This window comes from Trachemys scripta, chromosome 2, assembly GCF_013100865.1.
Source record: "Trachemys scripta elegans isolate TJP31775 chromosome 2, CAS_Tse_1.0, whole genome shotgun sequence".
Lineage (NCBI taxonomy): Eukaryota > Metazoa > Chordata > Testudines > Emydidae > Trachemys > Trachemys scripta.
In genome coordinates, this window is record NC_048299.1 from 178,355,792 (window position 1) to 178,372,569 (window position 16,778).

The 16,778-nt window shown below is 42.1% G+C and overlaps 1 protein-coding gene across 1 annotated transcript; it reads left to right on the plus strand.

The window, feature by feature from the left end:
- Positions 1-7,118: 7,118 nt before the first annotated feature.
- SOX4 (SRY-box transcription factor 4) lies at positions 7,119-11,499 on the plus strand. The gene has a single exon (XM_034762411.1). It carries the CDS (start codon positions 7,969-7,971, stop codon positions 9,283-9,285), a length of 1,317 nt encoding a protein of 438 aa, XP_034618302.1. The 5' UTR covers positions 7,119-7,968; the 3' UTR covers positions 9,286-11,499.
- Positions 11,500-16,778: the final 5,279 nt, after the last annotated feature.

A 16,778-nucleotide genomic window follows, 5' to 3' on the forward strand; every position in this document is an offset into this window, starting at 1 on the left:
ATGATGATAACATGGCACAAGTGGGCTGGAGCATTTCCTTCAGTGATCAGGGTTGGCTGGCCCAGGCATCCAGCCCTTAAGAGGCCAGCCACCCTATTACAGTTCTGTTCTTTGAGAAAACTATCTTGTGTTTGTTGGCCTCTCTGACCAAATGATTGCCTAACTTATTGCATGCCATTTGCAGTACATTTACAACTTGCTGTTGAAGACCCCTATCAAATATTATATGCAAGGCAAAACTCACAACAACACATATACTATCTGTTAAAACATAGTATAAAAGAAAACAGTATACAATATTAAAGCTGTATTCTGGTCAGTGTAAACACATTTGCAGGTAATAAATAGGCTTTCTGGACATAAATGTCATATTTTTTGACATTTTTGGTGCTTGTCACAGGTTGACAGATTTCTTAGGAATTTACTTAATTAGATGGAGCATTTCATTGCAGTAAATAAGCAACCAAAAACATAAGCAGGTGAAGCAAACTATTTTCCAAGAGTCACATGTATAAAATAACTGTCTCCTAAATTCAGTGATGAAATTAAGAGGGTAATAACTAAAGTAAGAATAACAAATTATAATTGTATAAATAAGCATATCTGTTAGTTATGAATAACAATATTATTAACCAATATAGAAGCCTATCCCCTACAGGCAGCTTGCCTTATTATTTAGTGTCGGTCCTTGTGAGTAGTTTTTGTCTCTAGCAGTGAGACACATTTGGAATGGGGACAAAATGCGGGGGGGGGGTTGAGAGACAGAAACGGACAATTGGGAAAACAAATCTCTACTGAGATGCTACCCTCCTGTTTGAAGGAAGTAAAGGAACAACCCTGACCATAGCACTACAGGGCCTTTTGAAATGCCATACAATCAAGATGTTCACACTTCAACCCAGAATACCTGATCACCCTTTGCACCAGGTAGTACATCTACACTGTACCCCAAAGGGGGAGAAATCAGATACAAAATTCGGGCTGCCCCAAGTCTCCCCTTTCAAAGGCTCAGGAATTGTTCCATAGTCACTGTAGAGTCTTTCACCCCAAACAAATATGCAGGTAAAATTCAACTGCGGCTCCTGTCCTCGCCCGCCCCCAAGCCCATGCACTGGTTAAAGTGCCTAGTGAGATTTTACGCGCTTGTCTCGCAGCGGGTGGATTTAATTTTGCAAGACTAGACTAACCGCTGCCCCAGACTGCAGTCCCTTGCTGGGAAATGCGAGAACTGGAGCCTAAGGTTGCGGCTGAGTTCGACCCGCATCTCCCGGGGCAATGCTCGGGTAATTAAAAAAAAAAAAGTGGCCTGAGCCCGCAGAGGGGTGAATTCAATCCTCGCACATACTCGCAGCCCAGCTGAGGCGGGCCCTGTAGCTGAGCCAGCACAGAGCGAGGGTGTAGGGAAAGCTGAAGCAGCTCCAGCCGGCAGTGAACGAAAACCACCCTGTGCAGCTGCCCTGGACCGAGACGAGCCTGCACCGCGCGCTCCCTGGCCCGCGCCCCGCCCACTCGCCCCTGTGCCTGGCTGGCTGGCGCCGGGCTAGACCGGAGGAGCCTGCGCCTCTCCGACTCCCGCCGCTCCGCGCCACCTGCCTGTCTCGCGCCGCCACGCGCCCGGCCCATACCCCTCCTCCCCCTTTCTTTCCCCCAGACAAGCGTCGCGTGGCAGCTGTTTAGGCTTCCTACTCTCCCCACCCCCACCCCCCAGCCATGTCTGTGCACCAGCTCTCCCCCCACCCCAGCCCTCCACAGGCTACAAAAAGGGGGGACAGGCAAGAAAAAGGGATGCAATTAACAGCGAGCGTTTCCTCCACGTGCAACCCCAGGGGCTACATATCTAGCGCTGCTGGGTGTGTGCAGTGAGTTGGCGTGTGGTATGTGTGCATGGGATTGGAGTGGTGTGAGTCATTTGGACTGGCGGTTCCTGACTGTGTTTGGGATTGGGAGGGTGCGGGGATTATATGCCCTGGGTTGGAGCGGTTGTGCGCATTAGATTAGCGCTTCTTTGTATGCAGTCGATTGGGGACGTACGGGCATATTGCGTGCACTGGGTTGGAGGGCTCAGGATTCCTCCCCCAGTATCCCTTATAGCTCTAAAGCGGGTAGGTTGACCTGCGGTTTTTTAACTGTGGAAATAGCGATAAAATTGACTGCGTGGTAAGGGTTTTAAATCTCTCCGTTGGGTGAGTTTCAGGCACGGCGCTAACGGGCAGTGACAGCGCCTTTCCGCACAGGGAAGTTGTAGGGACTCTTGCTGAAGGCTCCCTATTTGCATGCGGTGCGCCTGGCTCTGAGAGCTGTGACTTCAAAGTTCAGCTACAGCATGTCAAGCCCTGAAAAGCTTCTCCGCACTGATGCCAGAGGCAACCTTCGAAAGCGACCTGTTACCTACCTGCCATCTGGTGCCTCATCTTCTGTTCCTGATCAAACTTGACCCCTCCTCCTCCCACAGGTGCTTTGATCCTCACAGAAAGCAAAGGGTTCTTTTAAACTAAACGCTGCCTTGTTTTTCTATAAGCGGCTGCATCAGCTTCCTCTGTTTCCAGTTTCTCTCCGCGACCCCGTCACAACCCTCTGGGGAGAAAACAGGAAAAGGGGGGGGAGGATGGAATAATTAGCTTCAGTGCTTGCTGCTCTGGGGATTCAGACACAGCCTGCTTTGCTGCCCTTCGCTTTGCATTTATAGTGGGGAGGGGGTAATGGGAGGGTCAATTTTTTTCCTCTGCAGCTTTCAAGAGATAAGTGATCAGAAAGCTTATAACCGAATTGTCTATTAAATCTTATCCTAAGCTCTACTATGGAAAATACATGATAAACAAGAATCAGGAAAACAACAGTTTGGAGTTTGGATGTATATATATTTATAAATAAAATACATGAACTATACCATAAAGCATACATTTGTAGAATTAAAGCACACTGCAGTGACGGTGCATGTACTGTATATCTACAATGTACACACTACATTCAATATATACATTATGCACTATATAAAAATACAGCAATACGCTGCATGTTTAAAAGATATGTCGTATGGATGTGATATTTACTAAAGTAAATATATGGACAGCAGTATACTGTATTGTAGCTATATAGGGAAATGGTATTCTGTACGCAGGCATTAATAAGAACACTGACTTCAGAAGGAATCAGCCATTCCCCATGTTTGGGGATTCACAGAAACTAGTTGAACATTTTGGCACTGTAAGGTGTAATTGACTATATAGCCACTTTTAAGGCCATGATCACTTCTTATTCATAATTTCTTATGCTTATTGTCCAGTCATTATACTTGAAAGGGAGAGAAGTTTTTAAGTGTGGCTGACAGCAACATGTCAAAAACATGTTTAACACTAGGAAAGGCTTGTTTTCAAAAGCACAATCTGAGTCGATTCCAATTAATTTCTCTCAGCACAATCGAAAAAAATCATCTTCAGCAGCTGCTATGTAAGGTTGAGCACCATTAATCCTTGTTTTAAGAGAAAGAAAAGATCTGCTGCATTATTAAATCAGACATTTTAACTGATGGAAACATCTTTGTACCTTGCTAATTCTTAAGTAAAACTTCAATGCCTTTATTTTTCATATTGCACATATATCTTGAAGACATTTGTATGAATAACTGATCTACTAAATACTCCTCTGTTTTATAAGCAAGAGATAATATAACACAATCAATTGTAAACTCTAGTTTTCTGCTATAAGTATAATAATTTAATTAACATTAATAACGACAGTGCTTAATTTATGCCAGGGCTTGCCAGGGCTCAGGCTTGGCAGTTCAGCACCTCTGGGCTTGCTGCATCAGTTATGAAAGTAAAAACATGGCTCGAGCCCTAGCACCTCTTTCATTACAAATTAAGCACTGAATAAAGACCTTAATTTTCCTTGTCAGTTTGAGATTTTCTGTCAACTGGAAAGTGCGTAACGTGTGTGTTATTCCTAATGAGAGGTCCTTTCTAGAAACCCACTGGAGTTCTTTCAGAAACTTTAGAGCTGTAAGCTGCTCAGTAAAATGGGGGCGGGGAAGGATAAAACCTTGGATTTGTTAGATCCACGTTTTCCCACGTTTATTTGTCCAGAAGAGGCTCAGCTCTGCCACCTAGCGTCCTTTATTCCACCCCCAGACTTGGAAAACCTACAGGTCCAGTCCTTTTAAGTTATTAAACGTGGAGAGATTTTGACAGCGCTGTTAAAACTGCCTTTTAGCTGAAAGCAGAATGTTCGCACTTTACTTATATGTTAAATTTCTTTGGCCAGTCTGAATGGTTCTCAACCCACGTTCAATAATTAAGAATGGAAACCTTGATTAACTTAAAGGACGCTGCCAAGAAATTATCATAAAATACTTTTAAAATTTTAGTTACAATTACAAGGTTCAAATTTTTACCAACCATTTTGTCTTTTTCCAGTTAGCAAAAATTGATTTTCCCTTCCCACACACATACTCTTTGAATGGAGATAAAACTGACATGACTGTTTTAATTAACATAAACATTGATTTATATTGCCACAGAAGTGATAGTGATCAAGACCCTGCTTCTGGTAACAAATTTAGAGGAAAAGGTTCTCTTGGACTCATTTTCCTGTAGGTTTATTTGCTACCTTTTGTATCTATCTCTACAAATGTCTTTAGATGTGGTATCTTGATTTCTTCTTTAACCTATTTAGAAACATGAGGCTATTTTAGATATCTTGCAGTTTAAATAAATTTACAGTTAGATTTTAACTATACATTGAAATGTCTGTAGATACCCAAGATAACAAGCAAATCAGTGGACTTTGTTACTGGCTCTATTCAGTTACAGCTGTTTCAGGATTTTACACAGGGATAGAAATGGTGTGAATAAAGTCAGTAGCACTTTAGGACACCAAAACACTTTTGAACCTGTTTAGACTCCCACTGATTGCAATAGATGTAGGTACTTTGAAGTAATATATTTAATGTCAGCACAGCTGTGAGAAAAATGTGCCAAATTCCTCTCTATACTGGTGTAAATCAGATGTAACTATACTGATGTTACTGGAGTTGCCATTGTAACTGAGAAGAGACTTTGATCCAAGGTTTGAAGAAGCTACTTCTGAAGAACCAACAGACTGAATACAAAATATTAATTGTATAGGCCCAACAATAAGAGACTACTGTCTTTTTAAATAAATATCAGTAATTTAGTTCTAGGTTTAAAGCAACAAACATAGAGAGCAGATAGTTAGAATTCACAGGACCTTTCTCAGCACTTCATAGCAGTTCTAGTTTGGTTCAAATTTGGAGCCTAAAATCTCATAGCTTGTATTCAAACCAAATAGTCTTTGAAAGGACACTATCATAGGCTTTCCATTTCTGAAAAATATATAACTTTTGTATACTACTTTCTTAGAACCTTGAAACGTTCCCTACAATGTTATTTTTTTCTATTTAGCAAACATTATTTTCATTATTTTCCCTGCTCTTTCCCCCTTCCCCCTCCCCCCCATTGGAAGTGAAATTGACATATCTGATTTGCTTAACAGCATTTTGGTTACTGGCATAACCACTGATGTCAAGGAAAGTTTGGAAAAGAGTGATTTTTGTTGTTTTTTGTGGGCCTATGCCTTTAACCCCAGTGTTTATTTAACTGGTGCTACAGAGGATGCAGGAGAGCTCTATTGCACATATCATTATTACATTTTATCCTTTTAAAACTTTACTGATTTATTTTATTTACTGGAGGCAGAATGTTGGATTAAAAATATCCCTAAAATATCTGTTTTCCATCAGGTTATAACAATTATAGCACATACGAGATTAGAGGCCTAAACTACTTTGACAGTGTTTTTAAAATAGACAAAAACAATAAAGTACGAATGTGTGTGACAATTTAGATATCTGTTCTAATTAGAAAAAAATCAAAATAGCACCCAATTTATAATCTTGTCAGTCATGTCTGCAAACCCTTCGTTGTTGAATATATTGGTCACAGAGTAGCAACTTCTCACAAGAGATACCCCTTTCCTTCCCTCATCAGATTTAAAAAACAAAAACAAAAAAAACCACACAGCCCTGTCACAATACTCACTGTGTACCAGGGATGCTGCAAGAAGTTCAATGACAGATGTGGAACTCCATCACCTAGCCCCAGTGCACCCTGAACCAAGTGGGCTTGCCAGCAGACAGGATGCCAATAGTACAATGATGAAGCAAACAGGAGGGTGTGAATGGTAAACATTAGATAAGAGAAATGCCTCTTCCTCCCACCCAACTTCCAAAGGAAAATGAGATAGAAGCTACACAAAAATTATTTATAATTCTATTATTATAATAACAGAACTGTGTCCCAAACTATGTCCCATGGTTCATCCTTCATTTGAGCCTTGGAGAAAATGTGATCTGATTGCAATCATTGCAGTGTTCAAAAAGCAATGTTTGGGAGGAATGGGAATCTTTGAATTTCCTATAAGCATTGCAAGTATTTTGTGATAATTATAAGTGAATAAATTGTTGTAAGGAGTGTTATACAATGTATCAGCATCTGTGATATAGGAATTAATGTGAAAATATTTGTGATGACAGGTGTCTACCCACTTTCTCAGTGGCTTTTAAATCATTGATTTATCCTTGCTGTCTCTCCCCTCCCTTCCCCTTTTCCTCTGGTCCTTTCTCAGAATGAATCCTATCCACAAGGAACAGATTTTTTACACCACATGCTGATTTTTTTTCTTTCGGTGCTGAAAGGAACTAATATTCGCAGATAATCACTTTTCCCTTTATGCAGAAAGTAAAGCTCCCATGTACAGTATTTCACTTCTCCCCATCCAACTTATCTAACATAAAGGATAGAATATATTTTCCCCCTTCCCACTCCTCAATAATTTAGTGCATTATCACACACACGGAGGTGGGAGGGAAGAGAAGAGGGGAGGAGAAATGCAAAAGGAAAAAGAGACTCAGAAATCTCAGCTGCACTTCTGGCCCTTTTAAAAAGTTTGCTCTGTAAATTGGAATGAGGTCAGATTTGGAGCTTCTCATTGCACGCGGTGATTATTATTGCATCGGGTTCCAAGCCAATAGCAGCCGGCGGGGTGGGGTTTGGCACGAGGAAGCGTTGGATACAGCGAGTGATTGGCCGGGTCGAGGACTGTGAAAGGATAAAGAGGCGCTAGGCGGAATTTGGGGTCCGCTCTAAGCTGCAGCAAGAGAAACAGTGTGTGAGGGGGAAGAGGCCAATACCAGTAGCCCCGGTCTGTGTATGTGTCTCTCCTCTCTTTGGGGTTGTGCATGCAAAGGAAGGGAAAACGGGACTAAATATATTTATCGCATTAGTCACCGCTCTTCCTACAGGGAAGGCACACATTTATTAATGCTACCCGGTTGCATGAGACGGGTTTTTTTTTTGTTCAGTACCTCTCAACAACCAAATAATTAACTGCACAAGCTCCTGATCACTGACTGCACAGCCACGAGTCCTGGAGTCCGGTTTTTATTTTTATTTTTTTATTATTATTATTTTTTTGTGTGTGTGTGTTGCTGGGCACAGTAGTGGGAGGCTTTACCAGCGCGTGTGCTGTTTTCCTGAAACATCTTGGGCAGAGAAAAAGCACTTGTGAACTGGAATCAACTGCTTCGGGGAGGGGAGGGGGGGAAACACTGACAAGGAGAGGGGGAATTGCAGCATTTTTAAAGAAACTCTGTTTCTGTTCCACTTTGAGCACTGGCTGCTGCCCCTAAATTAATAGAGAGCAAAGGGGGAAGGACTGCACAGAGCGCTGGAGACGAGCCTGTCTGGAACTACAACTACTTAGCAGAGGGGCTGCGCGCTGGCGAAGGGCTGAGCATTTTGCTTTGGTTTGGGACTGTTTGATTCGTTCCCCTTCCTTGTACCTGTTAAAGTTGAGAGCTTTTTTTTTTTTACGTTGCACTGGTGCCGAGCTGAGCCCCGGCGACCTTCCTGCAAGCAGCCGCCGCCGCCGCCGTGTGTGTGAGACCCAGCGATGGTGCAGCAGACTAACAACGCGGAGAACACGGAAGCGCTTCTGGCCGGAGAGACCTCGGACTCCGGGGCCGGCATCGAGCTGGGCATCGCCTCCTCTCCCACGCCGGGCTCCACCGCTTCCACCGGGGGCAAAGCGGACGACCCGAGCTGGTGCAAGACCCCCAGCGGGCACATCAAGCGGCCCATGAACGCCTTCATGGTGTGGTCCCAGATCGAGAGGAGGAAGATCATGGAGCAGTCCCCGGACATGCACAACGCCGAGATCTCCAAGCGCCTGGGCAAGCGCTGGAAGCTGCTCAAGGACAGCGACAAGATCCCCTTCATCCGGGAGGCGGAGCGGCTGAGGCTCAAGCACATGGCGGACTATCCCGACTACAAGTACCGGCCCAGGAAGAAGGTGAAATCGGGAAACAGTTCCGCCAAGCCCGGCGAGAAAGGAGACAAGAGTGGCGGGGGCAGCCCTGGCGCCAGCGGGGGCGGCACCGGCAGTGGCAGCAGCGGGGGCAGCACGAACTCCTCCAAGCCCGCGCTGAAGAAGAGCGGCGGCTCCAAGCTCTCCCCCGGCGGCGGCTCCGGGGCCAGCAAGCCGCACGCCAAGGTGATCCTGGGCAGCAAAGCCGCCCCCTTCCCCGCCGAGCAGCCGGCTCAGGCCGCCCTTCTGCCCCCGGACCACCACTCGCTGTACAAATCCCGCGGCGGCGCCTCCAGCTCCTGCTCGGCCTCGGGCAAACACCTCTCGGACAAGAAGCTCAAGCGGGTCTATGTCTTCGGCACGGGCGGGGGCCACGGGCAGAGCGCGTCCTCCTCCCCGGGGGGCGCCGTGCCGGCCAGCCCGACCCTGAGCTGCTCCACGGAAGCCAGCGACCCTCTGAGCCTGTACGAGGAGGGGGGCGCCGGAGGGTGCCAGCAGGACGGAGACTGCAGCAGCATCTCCTGCCCTTCCCCGCCGGGCAGCAGCTCCCCCTCGGATCACCGCAGCTACACCAGCCTAAGGGCCTCTTCTCCGGCCCCCTCCACCTCCCATTCCTCCTCGGCTTCCTCCCATTCCTCCTCGTCCTCTTCCTCCTCCGGCTCCTCTTCCTCGGACGACGAGTTTGAAGACGACCTGTTGGACCTGAACCCCAGCCCCGGTTTTGAGAGCATGTCCCTGGGCAGCTTCGGCTCGTCTGTGCTGGACCGGGACCTAGATTTTAACTTCGAGCCTGGCTCGGGCTCTCATTTTGAGTTCCCGGACTACTGCACCCCGGAGGTAAGTGAGATGATCTCAGGGGACTGGCTGGAGTCCAGCATTTCAAACCTGGTCTTCACTTACTGAAGAAAATAAATAAATAAATGCCGGGGAAGACGTAGACATACACTATTGAGAGGACTCGCCCACGCTGTTGGGTGTATCTTTTTTCCTTGGAGGGGCAGATGAAACTGACTTGCTGTGCTTTTAAAAAACCGAGATGATAAAAGGGATCATCCTTTTTAAAAAAAAATAGACACACGCTCGCTCCCTTCCTCTGCTTGGAGATAGACACACACACACATCCCCCCCACGCCTCTTCCGATGCCTGATGTTAATTTTTAGAGACTGGCGGGAGTGATTTTTTTTTTTTTTTTTTTTTTGTGAGAGAGAGAGAGAGACAGAAGGGGGAAAACCACACACACCTCTGGGTTTTTGATATTTTTAATCCACGCTATGTAAAGAAGAAGGGGGAGTGAAAAATTGTGCTGAGTGCATTGGCGATCTCGAGTATTTTGTTCTGAGAGAGATGAGAACTGTTTTAAAAAAAAAGACTGCAGGGTTTACATGGTGTGGGGGAAGGGAAGCGAATCCTATTTCGATTTTTTTCCTGCAGCAAGAGGAGATGAAGATGATAGGAGGCGGAAAGGGCGAATTGAGCTGGGAACTGAACTGAGATCCTAGTTGGACAGAGAAAAGAAGGGGTTTGGGTTTTTTTGTTTTGTTTTTTGTTTTTGCCTTTTTTTTAAAGATGAACTGGAAACACGACTAGAGGAAGATAATAATAAACTGAAATGCATTTGCACGTATAGAGGAGAAGGTGGCAGCGCTTTTCTCAGTCACCTTATTATATAGAGAGAAATCAATCAATAAAATGGAACTTCATGAACACGGAAAACTTTTTTTGAAACGGAGACAGATACAAAACAGTTTCTATAATGATGTGGTACAGGGGAAATGGAGGGAGGGCGATTGCTTTTGCAAAAACAAAAAACAATGTTTTTTCTTCTTACTCAGAATCGTGATGGTGTTGGATTATTTCACTGGTGGGGTTTAATATAGCATGTTATCCTGTCTATCTTTTTAAGATTTCTGTAAGACTGTTGAACAGTTTAAAAATAGTGTTAGGATACTATAAAAGCAGATAGATGGCGCTATGTTTGATTCCTACAAAAAATCACCAGCTTTTTTTTCTTTCTTAACTCTTTAAAGGATTCAAACGCAACTCAAATCTGTGCTGGACTTAAAAAAAAAATCAGGACCAAATTTTTTCTCAGAGTATGTATGTGTTTGTTCCTTATAGCTGTAAATGAAAAGACTGTTTTTTCTCACCGATGCTCTATTCCTTTATTGTTTTTTCCTTGTAAATGTAATCGGATGCCATTTTATAAGTGGATGTATTTATACTGGCCAAACATTTTTGACTTGTATTTCTTTGTCCTTTTTTGGTAGTCCTCGTTGTTACTCGCACCATTTTTATGTCTCCTTCACTGAAGGGCTAGAGTTTTAACTTTTAATTTTTTATATTTAAATGTAGACTTTTGACACTTTTAAAAACAAAAGAGAAGAGAGATGAAAACGTTTGATTATTTTCTCAGTGTATTTTTGTAAAAAATATATAAAGGGGGTGTAAATCGGTGTAAATCGCTGTTTGGATTTCCTGATTATAATTACAGGGCCGCTGGTTAATGTCTCACCCATACACACAAAAATCAGCCCCTATTTTCTCCATGTTTACACTCCAATCTGCAGGCTTCTTAAAGTGACAGTATCCCTTATATATACCACCAGTGCCCAGTGTTTAATCTCATTGATTTCTATGAGGGGAAAGAATAAACGTAATACACTGTCTCCTAACTTTAAAAAAAATTCCATAATTAAGTACAACCATATATCGTACAGGCGCTTTAAAGCAACTGGTGCATTTTACAGAAAAAAGGGATCCTGTACCTTTAACTTGTAAACCACATCTTTTGCACTTTTTTTTATAAGCAAAAAACGTGCCGTTTAAACCACTGGATCTATCTAAATGCCGATTTGAGTTCGCGACACTATGTACTGCGTTTTTCATTCTTGTATTTGACTATTTAATCCTTTCTACTTGTCGCTAAATATAATTGTTTTAGTCTCTTATGGCATGATGATAGCATATGTATTCAGGTTTATAGCTGTTGTGTTTAAGATGGAAAAAGTGAAAACATCTTTGTACATTTAAGTCTGTAATATAATAAGAAAAAAGAGGATTGTGTGTTTATGTATGTTAATATAACATGACAGGCACTAGGACGTCTGCCTAATGAGGTGGTTCCGTTAAGGGTTTTTTGTTTTGTTTTTTGTTTTTTGGTCATCCATCCTGTGCAATATGCTGTGTAGAATATTTTTGTCTAACGATCACCCCACAACACAACGTTGGGAAAGAGGAGAAAAAAATCATGCCAGCTAATCATGTCCAGTTCACTGCCTGTCAGATTGTTGATATACCTTCTGTAAATAATCTTTTTTTTTTTTTTTTTTTTGAGAAGGAAATAAAATCAGCTGGAACTGAACCCTAAACTTTGACTGTTTTTGTCATCATTGTTATGCTACAACTTTTCTATGTGGTTATTCTGTAATGGTCTTAGACACTGGTACTCTCTGTATTAGCCGTTAAATAAAATGTACTTACAGTGACGACTATAAAATACATCTTTTTTGCAGGAACATGTTTCGTTCCCCGCCCCTCCCCCGTCCCCCCGGAGAGACTTGGCAGGCCAAAGTCTGGAAGTAAATGGATGTTAGTCTGAATGTGTGCCATCGCTGAATGCTCTCTAGGAATTTTCGTGCATTAACCAAATGCTAATAACCTTTCGGTGGAAGTAGCAAAGACTGCAGTGGGAATGGGGGATGGGGAAGCTGCACTCAGGAGCTGGGCGAAGCCCGCTGCCATCCGAGACGAAATCTAGACAGCAGGAATGTGTAGAAGAGGCCACATCAACCGTTTTGTTTGACCTTGTGACTTGAATCTTGCCTTGCCATTTCAGTAACTATCTTGCAGGAAACCTGCCCGGTGGGAGGATTTGTTCATTTCAGTCTCACCTCTTCAAAGTGAAAGTGACATTGCTCAGTATTCCTAACAAGAGAAAAGAACGCCGTGCAACTGATTGAGTTTGTTTATAAATACATATATTCATTAGACCTGAGTAACTTTTTACATAGGCAGTTAGAAGAAGTCACCTTTAACTTGAACCTGTGGCATTCTGATTATAGGTGGCCTGTTTGAATCAAGGACTACATTTGGGTTTTTGCAATGACAGACTACTCTTTGTCCACTTTTTTGGCCAGGTGTCTTGTCTAATGTGAGTTTAATGATACTAAACATGTGCATGCTTTCTTAAATCTGAATCAATTTTCATTCCCATGGGGGTATACAGCAGAACTGTAATAATAAACAAACTCAAAACTTAGGAATGATTGGACAACTTTGTTTCAGGCAGCCGAGCACTGATGCAAAGTAGATTCTCTGGATGATTTTCATTAACTCTTTGCAAATGGTGATAAAAACCAACACTAAGTTGAGCACAATTGGAAGAGGGGTGGAAATAGGAATGTGATGATTTCATAGAGTGTTAGAGTGGACCCAATCGGCCTGCAGCTAGATCCATGATTAACTGCAGGGCAAGAGGGTAAACCTGAGGAGAAGACTGCCTGAAATGATGGGTTGAGTGTGTATAGGCTTCTTGGCTCTGCAATTTCTCTGTTCACTATTGTGGAGCATGTTATTCTGCTAGATACCTACTTGGTGTGGGAAAAAGCAAAGGTGTTCAGGAGGCCAAGGCAAACCATTCAGTACTCACATGTCCTTCCCCTCCGCCCATCCAAAAAAAAAAAAAAATAAAAACAAAAATCTGTATTGTACTCTTAATATTTTGTCAAGCACATTTTAAAATTCCATATATATATTTAATATAATTCCACCTGGGTGTTAATTTACTGTTGAGTTTAATCCATAAACATTCCTTTCTTTGAAAAAAGACCATACATTTAATTTGGGATTTTGCAAAGCTGCTAATGTGATGGAGGTTACTTTTACACCACACTACCCTAAATCAACTCCTGTATAGTATTTCTAATTCAGATCTCTCCAGTCAAAGGCACTCTAATTTTTCCCTTAACATCATCCACCCAACCTTATTTCTAAGTTCTATCATTTCATGATAGCATTTAAAAATAAAATTGAATGAAAAAATCCCAGTAGGAGCATCAGTGGAGTTTCTCCCACATTTGCTACCCAAAGGACTCCTACACTTCCTTCTCAAAGTGTGTGTAATGGGGAGGGCCACATCCTTTTGTGGGTGGTGGGAGGTGGGAGGTGGCAGGGGGAGTGATGGAAATTATAGTAGTAATTAATGTATGTAAATAAAAACCTCACCATTGTAAGAATTTTTAAGTGCCTAATATAGTTATACACACACAGGCTTTTGAGACTAGACACAGATGATGGAAAAAAGGATATGGTGGGGGGAGGGGTGGCAAGATTGAATTGCAGATTCTTCCTACTGACAGCATTTGGAATTCAGTCAGACCATGAGCCCTGAGCATTTAGATTGTGCCACAATATGTCTATTATCTCTAATGAGATTTTACCGTTGACTACAGTTAACTTGAAGGGTTTTATGGTTTCCTGCATAAGTTGTTTTCATTTTCAGTTATAATAAAGTTCAGTATTACCAAACTGATTTAGATCTCTGGGGAATATTTGGTGGTACAAGTTGCTGCATTCATGTAACTAAATGGAAATGGCTGTCTTACATTCTTTTTAAATTAAAAAATATTTAGACATTCTTTGCTTTCTGCAGTAAGAGCCTATGCAGTTGCTTTGTCCAGAGGAGATACACCAAATTAAAGCACAAAATATTAAAGAAAATATAATCCAATATTATTTTATATACTCAATTTTGTTTTGCTTAAAGAGGAGTATAATTAAAATAGCATATCATTAATTTTTTTAGAAGAAAAATTAATAGTAAACAGGAAAATCTGAAATCTAGTGTACATAAAGAGGGATTTTTATTAGTAAAAACTAGTTTAGGGTAGTTCAATTAGCTTCTGTATACAACACATAGACCTGCTGGTGCAAGGATCTGAACTACTAGTTTCTAACTTATTTAAAGAATTATCATACCAATGTAATTTTTTAAACAAATGGTGCTTATTTTTAAAACAAAAACTGGACTTAAAAGATATGTGATTGCCGTTTATTCATAGAGTCTGTGATTTTATACCATTCAGGCCTGCCTCTTCTTTGAGTCATTTCATTGCCTTCCCTGGGAAGTAACGTGGGATGTGACTGCATTCACAGAACATTTTCTCTCTTTTCCAAAGCAAAGTACCCCAAGAGTGCTTAATAAAAAGAACACTCTTTGTACCTTCATGTTTTACTTCTGCCATGGTCTCCAAGTGGCAGCAGCAGGGCACTGGAGCCTAAAATAACCTCTCCCTGCTCTTATCCAATGTGGTGCACCTCAAAAGCTCAGAGGAGAAAAGCTAAATTGCTAATGTAGACATTTTAAGTAAGAGTTATGCTCTTTAAATGTAATTGGGGGTAGGGAGAGGAAAATCGTAGTGCATGAAGAGCAAATTATTTAATTGAGGTTTTGTTTTCTTTGTTTGCAGCATTAGTGTAAATTACCCAACTGAAAATTAAAATAAGTGTTTGCATGTAGAAGTTCAACAACCAACTACTATAAAACATTTTGTTTTGATATATAGATAAAGATTAACATGAACAGCTTTTATATGAGATAATTTTCACTCAGCTTTTAAAAAGCTCTGAAGTCATTACAAATATTTAATGACTGGCTATATAAATGTAAATACAGTAGAGTTTTTGGTTTTCCAGGATACAAAAATGATAACGTATTGTGTGCTTTGTGGAACCTTTCTTCCAAAGATCTTGAAGTACTTTAATAATATTACCTATGCCGCTTGTCATCCAGATGAGGAAGGTAATATGATTGTCCTTTTTTTATGGTGGGTGAACTGAGGAACATAAGTTGATTTACCCAAGACTGCTTACTAAGCATGGATTACTTGGAGTCTTTTTTTTCTTGTAGACAATTAAGGGTGTTAACTTGAGTTTTGCAAGTCCTCTTACAAACATATCTCAGTACTAGTAATAATGTTCACTGAATCTTTTTAACCCTCACCAAAACTAAATAATCTGGGATGTAATGATTTATGCATGTACTTCAATGAAAACTTCCTAATGCACCCTGCCCCCATTATAATTTCTAAATGCACTCTCTCCACATCTTGCCTTTTTCCTAGCAACACAGTAACTCCCTGCTCTTGCCCCCCAACCTTCTGACATAGCTCCCTCAACCTTCAGCACCTTTAAGAGGTTAATACCTCTGTCACATGACTGGTGTCAGTATTTGCTGACTCCAGTAGTTACCCTTACATCTGCCTTTTTATTTGAATTTTATTTAAAAAGAAGATAATGTACCGGTAGCCACTGGTATCAGTGTCCACTGACCTCTGCTATGTGATAGGAACTTTTTGTAATCCTAACTGATGCCATGTTACTGGAGCCAGGAAATAAAGGCCAGGCTCTCACCAGCATTCCTGCCTGTCCCAACTTTATTACAAGTAGGTGGGTGGAGAATTTTAAATTCTTGAAGACTTGAGGGGTATCCATCTTAGTGAGGAAAGGTACAGTGGCAAGGGCAAGAGGGAATAGCTCACGGTGGAGAGAGGGAAGACAAAGTGGATGGGGAACAAGTCTTGTAGGATAAGCAAAGGTATTGTTCTTGTTTTGGGAAGGGGGGCAGTCACAAGTGTGGGAGAGAGTGTAATGGGCAAGTGTCTGACAGGAGAGTGGATCTCTCAGAAAATGGGAACTAGACAACAGGGGAGCTGTGGGCAGTGGTATCTACAGAGTACAGGAAGCAGTTCTTCCACAGCACATCAGCCTCCTTTGAAATAAGAGTTGACAGTCACAAAGGTTTCCCCTGCAAGGAAGAGTTTAGTATTGTGTTATCTGGGCAGTTGGATCCTCCTCCAACCTATGCCAACAATTTTGTGCCTAAGTATGGAGTATTAAGTATTATTAGTGCAGTGAGAGGGAAGCAGGAACTCGGGCCAAGTCTACATTACAAACTTTTGCTGGCCTAGCAATGTTGGTCAGGGATGTGATCTCTGACCGACATAGCTCTGCTAACAAAAATCCATAGTATAGATGCAGTTATACTAGAAAAACTGCACTTTGCTGGTATAGATTATTGTGCTTGGGGAGATCAGAGGCTTGTGTAAACTGCATCCCCAGTAGGAGCACTTTGCCAGTAGAGACTACAGGTATAGCATACCACTATAGCTATGCTGGCAAAGTGCTCCTCATGTAGACCTGGTCTTACTTACCTTTTCATGGGAGGAGGAAGGGAAAGGTTGATCGATTTTTCTTTCCCTGCCCCATTTTCTTTGTACTTCATTTGTTTTTTTTCTATGGCTCTTGGCCGTTTTTCTGCTTTTGGCTTAATATTCACGTCTCTTTCATTTTCCCCTGCTTCTCCCCGCCTTCATGGAATCTTCTGATTCCAGCATTG